The following is a 16660-nucleotide window of genomic DNA, read 5'->3' as shown; positions in this document are numbered from 1 at the left end:
ACTCACCGCCCTGGGCACAATGACGCACAGGCCAGCGGCCACCGCCTTCGTCGGAGTCGGCATAACGGCCTCGCGGATCGGATCATGTAGTAGAAATCTACTCCCATCTTCTTTTCTTCCTCAACCATATTCGTGACCCTGTCAAGCGTTGATTTCAGACTGAATCATCATCATGGGTGGCAAGAAAGCAGCAGGTGAAAACTCTAAGAAGGCCGCCGGCAACGCTCGTGTATGTTTTTTTCCCTCTTTCTTTTGAACCCCGCCCCCACTATACTGCCACATCCCTCACCATGACGGCATTCGGATGAGTGTTGACAGCGGCATGTAGAAAGCCGATGCCGCGGCCTCTAAGAAGGCAGTTGAGGACCAAAAGAAGTCCGCGGAAGAGGACAAGCAGTGGTCTAAGGGATCCAAGAGCAACGCTAAGAAGTATGCGGGATATGAGTCTCCCCAAGAAAGCCATCAAGCAAAAAGCTAATCAGGTTTTCTCGATTTACAGGGAGGATGCCGAATCCAAGAAGGCTGATGCAGCTCGCAAGAAGGCCGAGCGTGATGCTTTACTAGCCGAGGAGGAAGCTTCACAGCCATCCAAGGCCAAGGGCGCCAATGCGAAGACCGCACAAAAGAAGACCCGCGGTCTCGATCTCTCACAACTGGATGAGGACACTCCCTCCAGCAAGAAGGGCTCATCTCTCAGCGCTACCGGTATCGACAACGCGCTGGACGCCCTGTCTCTGGCCTCGAAAGACACCTCAAAGATCGACCGTCACCCCGAGCGACGTTTCAAGGCTGCGTACGCCGCATTCGAAGAACGACGCTTGCCAGAGATCGAAGAGGAGAACCCCGGCCTCCGTCGCAACCAGCGTATGGATCTCTGCAGAAAGGAGTTCGAGAAGAGCGAGGAGAATCCGTTCAACCAGGTGCACGCCGCTGTCAATGCCTCCAAGGAAGAAGTTGCTCAGCTGCGCGACAACGAGCGCAAGAAGCTCGAGGGCCGTCTCGGCAGCAAATAAATTGCGCCGTCACAAAGTTGAGTGCATCGGGTCTATCGAGATAAAGGTGGCAATTAGCAGATACCTCTCGATGATTGGGGGTCAACTCTCCTTTCCCTCAGCAATACCCAATATGAATGGTATTGCCAAGAGTGCGATCTGTCTGATCTGATATAAAATCATTTGGCACAACACGGGAGTATGTACTCAGTACCAACCCCAGCCGTGACACATCATTGCATAATTGAACCATGGTGCATGAGTGCTCATTTGGGGAATATGCACCGGAATTTAGACTTGAAAGACAAGTACTATCCATATCCACGCTCCTCGCTTCTCGTTCATCTACCCATGCGGAACATGAGACCCATAAAGGCTCTTTAAGGTTCGATTGCAGCAAATAAGCACTACATCGTACGTCCACGGGTGCAGGTCTTGCATTATGGATATCGCACGGTAACCCTCGAAAGGCTCTACCTTGTAAGTGAGGTAACTTGTAATCCACTCCAGCCCCAGAGGACTGGATACAGTCTCAGAGATCTGCCCAGGTGCCCAGGTGACGCTCTGAATCTGCCAGGGATCTGAGCATGTTCGTATCCAAAGTATAGTGCTGTGAAAAAGTGGTTTCAGAAAATACCCGTTCTATGCCATCGCCGCTCGTACATCCCAAACATATAAGCTCTCATCCCAACCAACGCTAGCACACCAGCCTTCGTTTCCAAACAAGCACCAGTCTACTCCAGTCACGAACTCGGTGTGCCTGCCCATGCGCCCCAGCTCTGCGCCAACCACAGGCCCAGCGGGACCACCACGCATCATATCCATATCCCCCGCAGGGTTTGTATCAGAGCGATCATTCCACACGCGGCATGTCATATCATAACTGGCACTCAAAAGAACATTAGATAGGTGTGGGGACCACGCCACTTTTCGAACGGCGTATTCATGCCCAAGCATAGTACACAGCGGCCCTTGTTGCGGCGCACGGATATCAAATGTACGGATAGCGCGATCAACACCCGCTGTAGCAAGAACAGTAGGGCGGTACTTATTCCAATCATGCGTGAGCGCCTCAGCCGGTGGGGCAGGACCGCCAGGTTGACCGGGGATAGCGGGCGCAGCAGGAGCCGCATGAATGGGGATCTGAGTGACGAGGTGGTTTGAGGCGGAGGCGGGAGTGCGGAGATCGAACACGCGCACATATGAGTCTGAAGTCACGCATGAAATGAGGTCTGGGTTATGCGGACAGAATGAGGCGGAGTAGGTGCAGCTGTGGGTTGGGAGAGTGAGGAGGGATTGCGGGCGATGAGGCGACCAGATGCGGACTGTGCCATCCCAACTACTTGAGCAGAAACGATCCTTCGCTACTGGATTCCAGTTGACACTGAATACCTCGCGCGCATGCTCTTTCCAGTTTTGGATCGGGAAGTCGTTTGCCGTGCAGTCGAAGAGCTTTATGCTGCCGTCGCCCGAGGCGGCGAGGACTTGGTTTTCGTGGAGTTCGGACCATGCAAGGTCATAGAGTGAATCTTGTGTGGTGAAACTGAGCGTGCGAACATTCCGTGGTCAGCGATGCTTCTTGGATTTCCCACGGGTAGACGGCGAGCTCTCCGCGGGGTTCGCATAACCCCCACCTACAATTTTAAAGGCTGAATTCCGTTCGCAGTCAGCTCAAGGATGTGAAGACGGCCATTTCCCACAAGACCAAAGTTCGATGAGCTTGCAACTGCGAGCCTGTTGTCGAAGAAAGGGGAGTACTTGACGGCGCAACCGTTGAACCCTTGTGTGCGGTAGTGGAGCATATTGGGCGACTGATCGAACAGCGCCGACGACTCGGAGGGGAAGATATATAAAGAAAGGGAACGCTGAGAGTAATTCAAATCATCAAAACGTTAAGAAAGATGCGAAGTCCAAATTACGGCGAATGATCTCGGGATTGCGGGGATCCAAATGGGCCGAGGTCTTTCCTTAGATTTCAGGCACCATCTCTTCTTGATATTCACATTCATGTTTTAGCCTTTCTGCTACTTGAGATTGAATATTAGACTTGCAGATTCTTTGATATTATAGCATTTCTGTTAGTGAGCATTTTCCAAGGACTACATACACATGAAGAGCAGAACATCCTGCGGGCTTCGCCTATAGACTGCTGTCAAACCTTGAAAGGGCTGACCATTGGTTTCAAGGAATTGCCATAATTAGGTACAGTCAGCCTAGATAGCAAAAGTAGAGCTCTGACAAGAATCCAAGAGTACGGATCTATTGATATGGTCCATCAACAGTGAGGTTGGATTTGGGTTAAGGTGTGATCAGCGTTGACGTCAATGAAATACTATAGAAGATAACGTTCGCCTTTTGCCCACAGCCCTTGTTCCACGGTTGTCTTTGCACAAGCCACAGGCTTTAATTTGCTCGAAGATAAGCTTGGCCAGGGTAAATTAAGACTTTGTGGCCACAATTTGCCCGAATGCCTCATGGGAATGACGCCATGATTGGCCTCCCTTCATAGGACCTACCGTCTCCAATGCGCCTTTCATATCTCCTTCAACTTCAACAACATAGCTGCAATGATAAGCCAAAGACACTATCAACATGAGGCCCCCATGGGATGCGATAATGGGATGCCTGAATACAAACACTATACCTCTTCAGCTAGTGCATTCCTCAAAGAAGAAGTTTTTGGCCTTGGATCGTCTCCAGGCCTCCGTTCACTACCACCAGGCCCAGAGCGCGACTTCCTCACCCTGTCATGGGGTCCGATCATTTACCGCACGTCCTACGCACCTGACACCAAGCGTCTTCTCCCGGTATTCCTGCGCTGCCTCAACGACGCCGTGGGCCAATCTTTACGTCGAACGCTGACAGGCTCCGATGAGCAACTCCGTATCTTGACAGAGACTTTTTCATCCAAGATCTTCAGTTCTCGTGATATGTACGCCGACATGGACGAAGCCGCGATTCGACAAGTTTTCCACGATTTCAAGGTGTCGCTGGCGATCCCTGAGGCCGAACTTCCGAGTAGACTGCGTGTATGCTTGATGGTCGATGACGTGGTTCTCTCACATTTGAAAACTGCTTTAGATGTTTCCTCCATGGTTGAGGGAGATGCTGAGTCGGGAAGGTGCTGGGTGAAGGTAGTTGAGGAAAATTTCCCCGATTCGAGGATGACCGATCATCCGCAAATTGATACCGTTGGAGTGTCTACTTGTGTGAGAAATTATCGGGGAGAATATCATGGGTGGACCACGGTGGCTCTTGATGCGTTGGTGGAGGTTTTTGATGGGCTGAGACAGCTCAAGTCTTTGGTTGATTATCATCGCGAAGGACGAGTATACTTGGGAGAAGGGAATTGGAGCAAATAGCCATATGTAAGATATCGTTTCACCTATATGTTACAAGTTTTTTTTGTCGCCGTCACCTAGAATGCGACTCACTCATACGGTCAAGAAACTCGGTAACCACCTGGGCAGCACCAATCTATGAAAATCATCTCATGTCCGGAGAGTTAGGCTTCATACACAAAATGCTCCCGCATATGCGGATCGAGAACTTATCAATTGTGTCAGTTAATTGTTTTGTGTTCAACCAGAGAGGTGTTAAGGGACTCGTAAAATCCATGGACGCTTATAGTTACTGAATAGCGCTGTGATTGGTCAATTTGAAAACAGTCACATGGTGATAAGCAGCTTATCTGCCTCTCGGCTTATCAAGCAGTCGAGGAATGAATCCAACTTTGGAAGCCCTGGAGGTTTCCAAAAGTCAAGCGTCTAGGGCGTCCCCAAGATAGCCAGCTGAGCTTGAGCGTGTCATAAATCACCAATGGAAGCATTCTTTCATCGGAAGCGTCGGCGAGTCTCGCAAGATGAGGAACCCAAGCCGATTCAGCAGCTATCAGATCCGCCCAATGAGGACTCCACTGACATCAAGCTTGCAATATTGTTATCCCTATTTCCAGCGGTGAAGCAGGATGAGTTGCTGGATATATTGGTCTCATGTGATGGCTCTGTGGAATCAGCCTCCGAAATGCTCTCCGCACAAGGGTCTGCAGCAACCATCTCAACCAAAAAGCGTGCGGCAGCAGGTCCACTCGGCATGCAGACATCCCTCTCATCGCATATCTTGACAAAAGCTGAAGACGGGACTTTGAAGCCGATAAATCATCTAGGAGCTAGGAAAAAAGCTCCCCCGACGAAAAAAGGCAAGACACTACATCTCTACTCACCCGAGGACATCGCAGCCTACACACCATGCACAATCATCCACAACTTTTTACCGGCGGAAGAAGCAAACAAACTTCTCCTAGAGCTTCTCGATGAGTCGAAGTATCTTACGCGGTCTACATTCCAGCTGTTTAGTCGCACCGTTCAGAGCCCCCATACACATGCCGTGTATGTGTCCACGGCCGAGGAACAACGCCAACAGATGTCGGATTACACATATGGAGGCACATACAGCTCCAATGTGCGACAGGCAACACCGCAGTTACGGTCGGTATCACGCGAGGTCCAAACGGTCGTTAATGAAGAGGTTCAAAAACGGATCCGTGACGTCTATCCAGATGGGAAAAAGCTTCAGTACCAGTCGTCTAAGCAATGGAAGCCGAACGCAGCATTTGTAAACTGCTACGATGGTCCAGCCGAGAGTGTGGGATATCACTCTGATGGACTAACGTACCTTGGCCCTCATCCGATCATCGGAAGCCTCAGTCTTGGGGTGTCACGCGAGTTTCGCATCCGTCGCATAGTAGCGGAAGATGAGGAGGAGGATGGAAAAGAAGAGGAATCCGAAGATATCAAGACTGCAGACTCGAAGCCATTGCAGAACCAGGCTGCTTCTGCACGCGCTGATGCCCAAGGACAGATTTCCATACATCTTCCTCACAACTCACTTCTTGTTATGCATGCGGAGATGCAAGAAGAATGGAAACACTCTATCGCACCCGCCCAAACTATCGTACCACATCCAATCGCCGGCAATCGTCGGATCAATATCACATATCGGTGGTATCGGGGTACTCTACACCCACGATACACGCCACGCTGTAAATGTGGACAACATGCAATTCTCCGATGTGCGCGACGTAAGCAAGAATCCCGAGGAAGGTATATGTGGATGTGTTACGCTGGCTATACCCCCGGGAAAGAAGGCTGCTCATTCTTCCAATGGGCGGAATTCGATGACGATGGTGATCCAGTCTGGGACGAAAAAGAGTTTCAAGATCAGGCACCTGCTCTGGGCAATTTCTCGGCTTCACAGTAAGGCTCGAAGACTACATGAGCCAATTGCGCGTTCAGCTCAACAATATCGAATAATTCTGTTCATATGTCGAATACATGAGCAACATAGCACCATTGCTATCAAGACGTGGAACAATCCCGCTCTCGATTCTGCTTATATGGATGAAAAATGAGATTATCACTAGTCCGTCGATCCTGGCACAATAGGACAAGCGCAGTAGATCTCGGGTTTCCAGTTGCAACAGCGGGAGTGCGGAACCCGAGCATCGCAACAAAACCTGGTTCTGCGGGGAAGCCGAGATGCGGGGGGAAATCGTGAATAGCTTCGGCAAAGTGGACTCCAAATTCCGCCCCCAACCCGGAATCCACTCAACACGGCCCATCCCTTACTTGCCCGCTCATTCGCCATTGAGACCCATTAAATCTGTGTTGTCTTGTGGCCCTTGTTGTGAAAGTGGATGATGCATTTCCAATCATCTACTGCACCTGAGCAGAAAGCGCCAATATTTAACTTCTGGCACATAACGCGTCTCAACACGATGCGGAATTATTTCCCGCGGCTCCGCTATGTCAAAAGTACAACTTAAAAGGGTTGGGAGCATTCTTCTCGGTTCGTTCCTGAGCTGTTCGTTCCTTAGCGGAAAATATTTTTACAACTCCTCACCATGGCTGGACTTGACGATACATATGACTACATTGTCTGCGGGTACGATTTGGCTCTCAACGCATCGTTGGATTATGCTGATTTCGATATAGAGGTGGCACCTCCGGTTGTGTAGTTGCTGGCCGTTTGGCAGAAAACCCAGAGATCAGGGTCCTGCTGATTGAAGCTGGCCAGCACAACAAAGACCTGGAAAATGTCCATATGGCTGGCGGGTGGGTCTCTCGAATTCACTGAACACCTGTAAATCGCCGTGCTAACCAACTAGGTGGTCAAATAACTTCGATTCAGAGACCGATTGGAACATTGTCACCCCTCCGATGGTGGGTGTCGATAACCGCCAAGTGAAATTGAGTCGAGGTCGCTTCCTCGGAGGATCGAGTGGATGCAACGGCACCCTATGCATCCGGGGCAATAAGCAGGACTATGACGACTGGGGTCTAGATGGATGGAGCGGCGAGGAGTTCTTTGACAGCATGAGAAAGGTACGTTAGTCCATGAGAAGACTTGCATGAGAGTTTCCTTTGACAATGAGCAGTCAGAGACATTTCATCCGAAGGGGTGGTTTCAAGCAGACGAAGCGAGCCATGGCTATTCCGGGCCTCTCCACACCGAGCCGCATGATCTAGCGCCTATTTCACAGCTTCTGTTAGATTCATGTGTCTCGCAGGGCATGCCGCTACATCACGACATGTTCAGTACCGGGACCGTTGCGCAGGGATGTGGCCATGTTCCTCGTACAGTGTATAAGGGTCTTCGAACTACGGGGGCTGATTTTGTCACAAACAAGAATCATAGGGGTAACATTACCATCAAGACTGACACGACGGTCGATAAGGTCATCTTCAACAAGACAGGCGAGATCCGGGCTTCTGGCGTGGCCACACAGACATCAGACGGCGTCTCCAGAATCTACTACGCCAGAAAAGAGATTATCATCTCAGGGGGCGCGTATTGCAGTCCGGCGATTCTCCTTCGATCTGGCATCGGGCCTCAAGCAGAACTTGCACAGCACAACATTCCTTGTACAGTCAATCTCCCAGGTGTGGGAAAGAACCTCATGGACCATCTGGTGAGTCCACCACGCACAGCCAATCAGTAATGGCCGTTTTGTCTCTCAAAAATCTAACTCATTCCAGATTGTGTTCATGTTCTACGAAACCGAAAAGAAGGGCCTAACAAATGACTCCCACGTCTACCACGATGACAATTTCGACAAGACCTATCAAGAATGGAAAGACAAGAGAAGCGGCTTTTTGTCTACATTCCCATTCGGCGGCTTCGCCTTCGCCAGACTAGACGACCGACTCAAAGACTCCCCACTCTGGCAAAATGCTCCCCGGGCCCCGGGCCGCGACCCCATGGGCCTCACTCCCAATCAACCTAATATCGAGTTCTTCAACACAGAATGCTACGGCGGACCGAAGCAATACGACCAGTTCCCAATCAATCACCAGCACGCCTTTTCCATGATTGCAGAATTATTTGCGCCCAAGTCCCGTGGTTCCGTGACCTTGAAATCAGCAAATGCAACTGAAAACCCGGTCGTCGATTGCAATTATTTGGCTGATCCGTTGGACGTACTAGTGCTTAGTGAGGCATGCCGTTACGCCAACGAGGTTGTTATGCAGGGTGCTGGAACCAAGGATATTGTTAAGGGGTCCTGGCCGCCGAATTTGAATCATCATACCTATAAATCGAGGGAAGATTGGGTTCCTTACGTGAAGGAGCATGCTACTACTTGTGAGTTATTTCTGAAACGATCTTGGTGAATTGAACTAACATCTCGTCTGAAGGCTACCATGCTGCCGGCACTTGTGCGATGGGTAAGAAGGATAACCCCATGGCTGTTCTTGATGAAAAGCTGCGGGTAAGAGGCGTCACAGGTCTCAGAGTTGCGGACTGCAGTGTGATGCCTACGTTGCACGGTGGTCACACCCAAATGCCGGCTTACGGTATTGGTGAGAAGTGTGCAGATTTGATCAAGGAGACGTGGCGAATGTCTGGAAATGTGTATCCTCGCATCTAATCTCGAGGTTTTACAGTCTCTACGGGGACTTCCACTGAATGAGAAGAATAGAATGAAAGAATAGTGTGATTGCAAGCATCTTGTACCAAACAGATACCTTCAATGGATAAATAGAGTCGGCGGTGATCAGCCGGGTGTCGTGGCAAATGAGACGTCAGAAAGACCCCTGTCCGGAGGACATGTAAGTAATGATCAAGAGTTATAAGAATAAAGTATTAATGCAAGCCCAAAGAGGCGAAGCCGAAGTCGAGTTCAACTACCGTCACTTGTGGACCCCAAGCCAGCGCTAATTCCATCATCATCCTCGTATCCCATGAGTGCCGCTTTTTCATCTTCCGAAGGAAAATGAAATCCAACGTCGACTGGACGGGGAACGGTACAATGGGTTTCCAACGAAACTTCATGCGGTGCTGGAAGCAAAGAGTGTTGATATTTCAAGTTGGCGCTGAGAATGTGCTGTGCAATAGGCTGCGACGAGTACATCCTGATAACCTCGTTGATTTGGCTGACCAGGTCTCGGATGATCGGGTGCTCGGTTAAGTGAGGCTTCTCATAGAAATCAATAGGGATGCCGACTTTTGTTTTGAGAATCCACGTCTCGCCGGGTCTCAGTCGTTGCAGTTGAGTGCATTCCAGCGCAGATTCTAAAGTACATCCTGGGCCCAATTGAAAACAGAGGTCGAGGTTGGATATGAAACCAGCACTGATTCCGGTGCGAAGCTGTCGAACGACTTTGGATACCTTGCTCATGAAGTGAGAACCGCCAGCTTGGGCATCATCTGCATTCTCATCATAGAAAATGTGCCACCCAAGTGGATGGCTCGTGGTCTCCAGTGGGAAACGAGGATGTGGAGATATCGTGTTGAATCCGATAGCCCGATCAATGCCAGATATGGTCAAAGTATTCACAGGATGAGGATTTGCAGAAACAAACACCAAATGGCCAAAAGCTGCCCTGGGGGAGGGACAAAATAGGCGAGATACCCGCCGAATTGAGTGGCTTACATCTGGGGATGGTTTTCTTTTCTTCTTCAGCTGATCCAGTGAGAAGGCGTCCAGTGCAGCTCTTGTTGACTCAAATGAATGAAACCCAAGCGGAAGCAACAGTTCGAACCCCTTTTTTGTACTTCCATCAACGCAAGCAATAGCCAGCCTATCGTTGTTGGCGACGAGGTTCGAGATCAAGATCGAAGTTGCAACAACCATTGGCGTCAAATCACTCACGAAAGGTTGCTTCAGACTATCAAGTAGTATGACTAGATCGAGAGGTGCAAGTTTGGAGCTCTCAGGCAATGGGATGGGATTGACGTCGGCGATCACATTCACTGAGGTCCATGCAGACATAAGGTTGTCTGCGCCTATGCATGGTCTGCCTGCGTAAGATCTGACCTTGGAAAAAGTCACAGGGAGCTCCAAAGGACACATCATATCCGATTCCGTACTTGGATGTGACGAATGTCCGCTTCCTACTCGGGAATCTTGTTGTGACATGGGATTTGTGAGTTGGCCCATTTTGTTTGATTCCAATGATGAATTCAACTCTGATGAAGTGCCGAGAGAGGCGTATGATCCAGAGCTCCAGCGAACGAGCAATTGTGGTGCCAACTGATATCCGCTCCTAGTCATGAGCTCACGAGGCAGAGCACGGCGCCGAGGAGTCTAAGAAGAAGGTTAGCGAGCACAGACAGGCAATCGTAGAATGGAACCCTCATACACAGTCAAGAAATGGGTCTTCGCTCGCATCAAGGCACTTGCTCTTCTGGGTATCTTGGCTCTTGGCAGCGTTGGCTTGACGAATCTTCACCACTTGGATGTTGCAAAGGCTATCATCGAGTGAAGGCGTTCTGGTCGAAGTCGCCAACGCACTCGAGTTTGAATCATACCCTGCGCACAAGGACAGTGAGGAACGACGAGACGGTATCTGAGGATAAGAGAGGTTTGAGAGCGAGCTTGAGGATGAATCGTTCTTGCGAAAAGCGAAGTGTGAAGACCGGCGTCTGATGGTGGGCGGGGACCGTAGCGTGTGCTCCATGGTGAGGTCTAGATATGCTCTCTGTTGGTGACAGGATGTGCGAACTCGACCCGGATATCTGATGTTTCTGTCGCGCGGAGTGCGGCGCCGTTCTCTGAGTCTGATGGGATCTTCTTGCGTCGCCACTGCTTCCTGTGGCCAGAGATACAGGCTTTGAGAGAATGGATGCTCCAGTAGTTCGAGCACGCAAGGGCGATGGCGACAACGGCAATGAGAACAAGGATAGGAACCAGGATCAATGCAATAACTAAAGCTGAGCTTTTGATATCATATGATAGCTTATAGACCATGTTTGAATAAGTGAAAGAATTGAGGGACGCTATAAAACCACCTGCATCTTTTGCAGTAGCCTTGCCGACATCAAAAAGGGAAACTGCGCAAGGTTCAGCTCTAGACTGATTCCCATGGCTCGTGTGGCTGCAGTCCATGGAAACATTGGACTAGAAAGCAGGAAAACGAGAAAAATCAATGTAGCATTTGGGTATTGTGTATTGAGTAGAGCTTAGATGCCATGTTCTGCCATGGCAGTTATCTTTTCTTTCACCGAGTTCGAAGTCGTGTCGTCCAGCCGGGAAAATCGAATCTAAGGCGAAATTAGCATAAGCATGCAAAAGGGAAAGTGAAGTGTTGTACCATTTCGTCCACGCCACGAGCAGAACTTCCAAACAGCATGGGTTCAGAACGAGAGTTCTCAATCTCATCCTGCACTCGCCGAGCCCATATACCATCCCAGTGCCAATCTCCCGGGAGTCGGGCCTGCGGGCTTTCTCTCTTGAAGTGACCAGGTCCCGAGACCCCACGACGATGAGCCCTCCAAGCATGCCAGGCCCCAGGATTCCCTGCGACCTCTACAGGCAACGAATCCAGCACCGACTCGTCGTCGAATGTCGACCGAATGTAGTTCAATATTTCAGAGACAGGAACAATCTTCCTTGGTTCTGCAATATGGTCAACGGGAACCTTTGCCAGAGGCGGATTTGTGCCGTCATCCCCGCTCGCCGCAGGTTCGGTATTCAAAGCGACCGGGGGTTCTGACACGTCCGAGGCACCATCATGTGTCACTGGTTCCTCGGAGCTTTGCTCTTCGCTTGCTGGAGCAGTCGAGCTGACTCCGCTCACATTCCGTGAAGTAGCTCCCGATGCGAGACCGCCGCGCTTTGCCCTACCAAACCAATGCGGGAAACCATGGCGCAGACTGAAGCCACCTGGTGATAGTCGCTCTTCGTCTGTCGCGCTGACAGGGTTATCGCTTGCTGATCCGGTGCTAAAAGTATAGGTAGTGAGGGGCACGATCAATGGATGGAACAAGTCGGTCGCAAAGGTGACGGTAGGTGGGAGGTCGGGGTAGGTGTCGGGAAATCGAAGTTGAAGGCGAAGAACGGCCGAGGCGTATGGGCCTGCGGGTAGACTTGATGTCAGAATTGGGTTCACTTCGCATCAAGAAATTGACCTACCGGATCGGACGAATATCACTCCATTCCAAAGTGTTGGGTCTCCCGGCGCGAGACTCACGTAGACCCCTGGCGGTGCGGCATGCTTTAAGCTCGCGCTATCGATGGTCAATACCGAGCGCGGCGGTGGCTGGGATCATTCTCACAATTCCAGATGAAGCTGCTGCTTCCGGAGAGAAGGAATGCAGGGGAGCTTAGATGTCGACATGCTAGATTGGCGGATCAAGACAAATGGAAGATCCGGGGGTGAAGCTCACCATGCTTATCGCGCTTATCGCTGATCTACAAAAAAAAACATACTGCACCCAAATGCTTCACCCATGCTCGGTGAAAGTGAACATGCAGAAGACTCACATTTCTCAGACACTGAAGACACTTAAAATTCCCTTGATTGAAATCTCAATACTTGGGAAATTTTGAGGTTGCACAACGTTGAAAAATTGGGCCAAAGCCAGCCCAGATTTGTACAAAATATATAGATCAACGCCCAGCATTCCAAGGTCATGCCCAGGTGTCACTTCATACACACGCAATCAAAACGCCAATATGCACTTCTCATCTAGTCTAGAAATCTATATCTACTCATCCATTCATCGAATGCGGAGGGAACCTGTCCAGCTCTACTCCCTGTCCTATAACACCTAGATGCATCATCCCTTCTCCAACTCCCTCATATATACCGCCAGCGACACCCTCCATCCACCACGCTGCAAGATTGGACAACGCAGCACCAACCCGACCTTCATTTAGCCGACAGATTGAAGCTCCAATAGTGACTCCGCCTTTCCCCAACCCGTCTGCCGCATCCAAAGTGGTAGTCAAGATTCGCTCGGTAATGCGGTGTGTCCGTTCATACTCATAAACCTGACGCAAGAGCAATTTGACATACGGCAAGACGAATCGCAGAAGGATGAAAATCTGTAGAATTGCCGAAGCGAGGACCTTATGCAGGTAAGATCTAGAATTATGGCATGATTTAGGATCCCTGTCCACAAAGCGGGGCGGGTGGGGGTAGGTCGTCAATGTCGCCTTGACAGGTTCTGGAATGTGGTGCTGCAGCATGGCCGTTTCCTCGCCACTCAGGTCCGGGGGTAGAGCATCGAGCAGATAAACCAATGCATTCACATATAGAGACCGCGCCAATCGGCCATCAGCATGCGGTTGCTGTGCTTCGTACCCTGCATTGCGGAGGAGATTAAAGGCTTCGATGAGAAAAGAACTGTCAGTGACAGCTGTGCAACCAACCGGTAACACTGATATTAAACCAACGTAGACTCACCGGGCACTACTCTATTCCATCGCAACCCCGACTCGGCCTCATATTTCGTCGGAGATCCCATTTCCTCGGGTGGGCTCTCTGAACCTCTAGACCCAATATCGAATTCCAGATCGTCACTCGATGTCGAGGGTCGAGTATCCAGACCCGGCTCGACGAGCTGGCTGTGACACAACTGCGGCTCGGATGAAGATGCCAGTCCGCGACGCAGATCTCCGGTCACTTCTTTAGATCCGGCCCGTGAAAGGTACAGGCGGGGCAGTCGTCGCCGAATTGAGGCCGGGATAGGGAATGTTGGGAACGCCGTATAGTCCATTGAAAAGGGTGAGTTTGGCTGAATATATGATCAAGTGCTAGGAAAAGAAGAGGGATTCTGACAGAAAACGGTTTCACTAGAATATGTCGAAAATCTCCCGGCTTTCACATGTCAGCGCGGGCTTGATAAGATTCTGATAACTCTCCGCCGTATGATATGCATTTGCTTTTTTCGTCACTTCGGTACTTTTTCATTAATCGAAGAATCATCAGCTGTTCCTTTTTATCTAGAGAGAAAGAACGGGAGGCTAATCTACTACAAAATTGGCCATTTCTATGGCAATAAAAAAAGATATCTCCGATAGGGGGAATCGAACCCCCGGCTGTCGTGTGAGAGACGACGATGTTAGCCACTACACCATATCGGACGGCTATATCGGGATTTCCGTGTTAACATTCCTATCAACTCTTGCTTTGGTACTCTTTGCCCTTAACGCATCCCCGTTACAAAGTAGGCGATTAGTTCTCAGCCCATAGTTACCTAAGTGCGTATGTAACTACGTAGCGGTGCATAACTTGAAGATAAGTTGGTAAACTCTCAGCTCTACAGTTCCAATTCCTAATTATCTGTTCACCCCTTAGCCAAGATTTCCTTTTCTCGACCAATCATGATGACTCGACAATTAGTTGGAACATTGGAAGGACAGCCAAAAAGACTGTTAAAAAAGGCTGTCTAAAAGAGGTCCTGACTACAACAAGGGCGGTTCGAGAGTGAATTCGCAGACTTGATTTGGCGTTGGCTAGGCGGTTTCATAAGTGCCACTTGATAGATCCATTGTTTTGTTTCGACTACCTTTGAAATGGTGGGATACGCGGTATCCAAGCAACCTGGCAAGCCTACTATTCTTTTCCCTCACGCAGCTGTTGGTTCATAGTCTCGGTCTCTTTCAGGAACTCCTCCCACTCCTTCACCATCAGTTGTTCCTGCTTTTGCTTTTCTTCTTCTTGATACTGCTTCTCTGCCTCGATGTCCTCTTCCGACATACCCTCACATTCGACTTCGTTGACTTCCACGGGGAAGCCCTCTTCTTCGGCGGTCTCCTGGTTATCGGGCTCTTTCTCTTGTGGAACCTTATGGAATTCGTACTGATCTTCGCTGTTCATGACACGCTTGACCAGCTCAAATTCGATGATGTTTCCTTCATTATCCAAAACAGGTCGCATGATCGTCGAGCGAGGTCCGAACGTGATCGTCTCGGTGATCGCCACTTCCCGGAACGGCTATGCGCTGTTAGCAAATTGATTTGGTGTGGGGAGGAAGCACTTACGTTAGAAGAGAACCACTTGGTCTTTCTCCGTGGCCTGAACTTGAGGCCGTTGTATGAGACAACGCGTCCCTTGGAGCCCTAGGAATCGTTAGCGCCACAACACAGATCGGAAGAGCCTTTGGCTTACAGGTTGCGAAGTATATGTCGTCCATCCTTCAGTCGAGAGCTTTTCAATAAAAGCAACGCCACCGCCGATCTTGCCGAACCCAGTCGCGCCTAAGTCCAGCGCTGTGTCAATGTCGCGATCGCTGCCATTAGACATAGTAATGGCGCATGAATCAGTCAACCAAACAGACTGGACCGCAACAAGTCCGTGCTCTCTGGCCTCGTCTCCGCATTCATCGAGGAGCTTGTCTGCGTTGTCCCGGACCCATTTTTGAATCGGACCGCCGAAGGGGTGCACATACTTCTCGATCTTGACTAGACCGTCGGCAATGAGCGCTGCCTTTCCCTTCGAGCCTGTCTTGTACTTCAATTCACCGGACGCTTCGACTGGGGCACCTGCTGCGGCAGCAGAAGCACCCGCCTTTCCACGATAGCTCTGTTCAGACTCGCTCTCTGCGGACCTGGTGTTCCAAAGACAACCATCCGAGTGCCTAGCCGACAGAGAGCGGCTGAGGGGGGTATAACCCTTCTCTTGCAGATTTCTGGGGTCAGATACATCGATGATCTCGTTCTAGATATTGTCTTCGTCGAAGAAGCCGATTGATCCAGGGTGCAACTCTTCGTATCTCAGGGGTTTGTAAAGATAATTTCCTTCCTTTTTCCCTGCAAAGAGCTTCATGTACTCTTTACTCTCATCTTTGGCAGGCATAATGATGAATGTGATGAAAAAAAAGTATTATGAATGTGATGAAAAAAAAAAGTATTGATAGCAGATCTGGATTCTCAGATGCCTGAGTATATTGGTTGCAAGTTTTCAAACAGTGTGACGAGGGGTTCTTTTGAAAGTTCCCTCCTATTGAAGATGCATAGCGGAGCATTTTCGCAAACTAGTGGGTTATTACACCTTAGACCAATGAAAGATCTTGCCTCTAGCAGGAAAATCCACTTTTGTAAAGGTTCACCCCACAGATGGAGGGGGGCATTGTGGCTCGGTTCTTCAGCTATGATGCCATGAATCACCACATCGGTGCAGCTGCAGGTTAGACCCATAGATTTTGTAGGTTATTGACGATCGGCTCCACCTCGGCACGGTGTTTTTCACAGAAAAACAATCACACAAATTGGCTACCAGTAGCTGCATCTCGTCAAGACCTGTTCGACTGCCATCGAGACAAATATTTTCATCTCAATACGGCATGGCCGATACTGGCGCGTTCCACCATCGGCTTTACAGTATGGACAATCAATGCAATTTGAGTGCTCAACCCTAGACTAAACATTTAGCTAATCATCC

The 16660-nt window shown here is 49.9% G+C and overlaps 10 protein-coding genes across 10 annotated transcripts; 4 read left to right on the top strand and 6 right to left on the bottom strand.

The window, feature by feature from the left end:
- Positions 1-172: 172 nt before the first annotated feature.
- On the top strand, positions 173-1013 carry N7506_006453 (DUF1014 domain protein; the record flags this gene model as incomplete). Its single annotated transcript, XM_056955746.1, has 3 exons — positions 173-229; positions 329-429; positions 500-1013. 3 exons carry the CDS (start codon positions 173-175, stop codon positions 1011-1013), a joined length of 672 nt encoding a protein of 223 aa, XP_056810080.1.
- Positions 1014-1634: 621 nt separating this feature from the next.
- pex7 (putative peroxisome biosynthesis protein (Peroxine-7)) lies at positions 1635-2794 on the bottom strand (the record flags this gene model as incomplete). Its single annotated transcript, XM_056955745.1, has 2 exons — positions 1635-2535; positions 2631-2794. 2 exons carry the CDS (start codon positions 2792-2794, stop codon positions 1635-1637), a joined length of 1065 nt encoding a protein of 354 aa, XP_056810079.1.
- An 801-nt stretch (positions 2795-3595) lies between these two features.
- N7506_006451 (uncharacterized protein) lies at positions 3596-4354 on the top strand (the record flags this gene model as incomplete). Its single annotated transcript, XM_056955744.1, has 1 exon — positions 3596-4354. The coding sequence occupies one exon, from the start codon at positions 3596-3598 to the stop codon at positions 4352-4354; it is 759 nt and encodes a 252-aa protein (XP_056810078.1).
- Positions 4355-4811: 457 nt separating this feature from the next.
- N7506_006450 (putative CUE domain protein) lies at positions 4812-6251 on the top strand (the record flags this gene model as incomplete). Its single annotated transcript, XM_056955743.1, has 1 exon — positions 4812-6251. One exon carries the CDS (start codon positions 4812-4814, stop codon positions 6249-6251), a length of 1440 nt encoding a protein of 479 aa, XP_056810077.1.
- A 643-nt stretch (positions 6252-6894) lies between these two features.
- N7506_006449 (GMC family oxidoreductase) lies at positions 6895-8919 on the top strand (the record flags this gene model as incomplete). Its single annotated transcript, XM_056955742.1, has 6 exons — positions 6895-6935; positions 6986-7105; positions 7159-7375; positions 7429-7962; positions 8030-8633; positions 8687-8919. The coding sequence occupies 6 exons, from the start codon at positions 6895-6897 to the stop codon at positions 8917-8919; spliced, it is 1749 nt and encodes a 582-aa protein (XP_056810076.1).
- A 252-nt stretch (positions 8920-9171) lies between these two features.
- N7506_006448 (uncharacterized protein) lies at positions 9172-10951 on the bottom strand (the record flags this gene model as incomplete). Its single annotated transcript, XM_056955741.1, has 2 exons — positions 9172-10578; positions 10634-10951. The coding sequence occupies 2 exons, from the start codon at positions 10949-10951 to the stop codon at positions 9172-9174; spliced, it is 1725 nt and encodes a 574-aa protein (XP_056810075.1).
- Positions 10952-10959: 8 nt separating this feature from the next.
- N7506_006447 (uncharacterized protein) lies at positions 10960-11241 on the bottom strand (the record flags this gene model as incomplete). The annotated part of the gene is made up of 1 exon (XM_056955740.1): positions 10960-11241. The coding sequence occupies one exon, from the start codon at positions 11239-11241 to the stop codon at positions 10960-10962; it is 282 nt and encodes a 93-aa protein (XP_056810074.1).
- A 212-nt stretch (positions 11242-11453) lies between these two features.
- On the bottom strand, positions 11454-12610 carry N7506_006446 (putative ubiquitin-conjugating enzyme; the record flags this gene model as incomplete). The annotated part of the gene is made up of 4 exons (XM_056955739.1): positions 11454-11534; positions 11585-12348; positions 12406-12500; positions 12549-12610. The coding sequence occupies 4 exons, from the start codon at positions 12608-12610 to the stop codon at positions 11454-11456; spliced, it is 1002 nt and encodes a 333-aa protein (XP_056810073.1).
- Positions 12611-12984: 374 nt separating this feature from the next.
- N7506_006445 (uncharacterized protein) lies at positions 12985-13994 on the bottom strand (the record flags this gene model as incomplete). The annotated part of the gene is made up of 2 exons (XM_056955738.1): positions 12985-13604; positions 13682-13994. 2 exons carry the CDS (start codon positions 13992-13994, stop codon positions 12985-12987), a joined length of 933 nt encoding a protein of 310 aa, XP_056810072.1.
- An 839-nt stretch (positions 13995-14833) lies between these two features.
- Positions 14834-16075, bottom strand: N7506_006444 (uncharacterized protein; the record flags this gene model as incomplete). Its single annotated transcript, XM_056955737.1, has 4 exons — positions 14834-15214; positions 15262-15339; positions 15389-15908; positions 15984-16075. The coding sequence occupies 4 exons, from the start codon at positions 16073-16075 to the stop codon at positions 14834-14836; spliced, it is 1071 nt and encodes a 356-aa protein (XP_056810071.1).
- Between the last annotated feature and the right edge of the window lie 585 nt (positions 16076-16660).

This window comes from Penicillium brevicompactum, assembly GCF_028827555.1.
Source record: "Penicillium brevicompactum strain IBT 35665 chromosome Unknown utg000005l_segment0_segment0, whole genome shotgun sequence".
Taxonomy (NCBI): domain Eukaryota; kingdom Fungi; phylum Ascomycota; class Eurotiomycetes; order Eurotiales; family Aspergillaceae; genus Penicillium; species Penicillium brevicompactum.
Note: the sequence above shows the minus strand (reverse complement) of the source record. Positions and strands in the feature narration are given on the sequence as shown.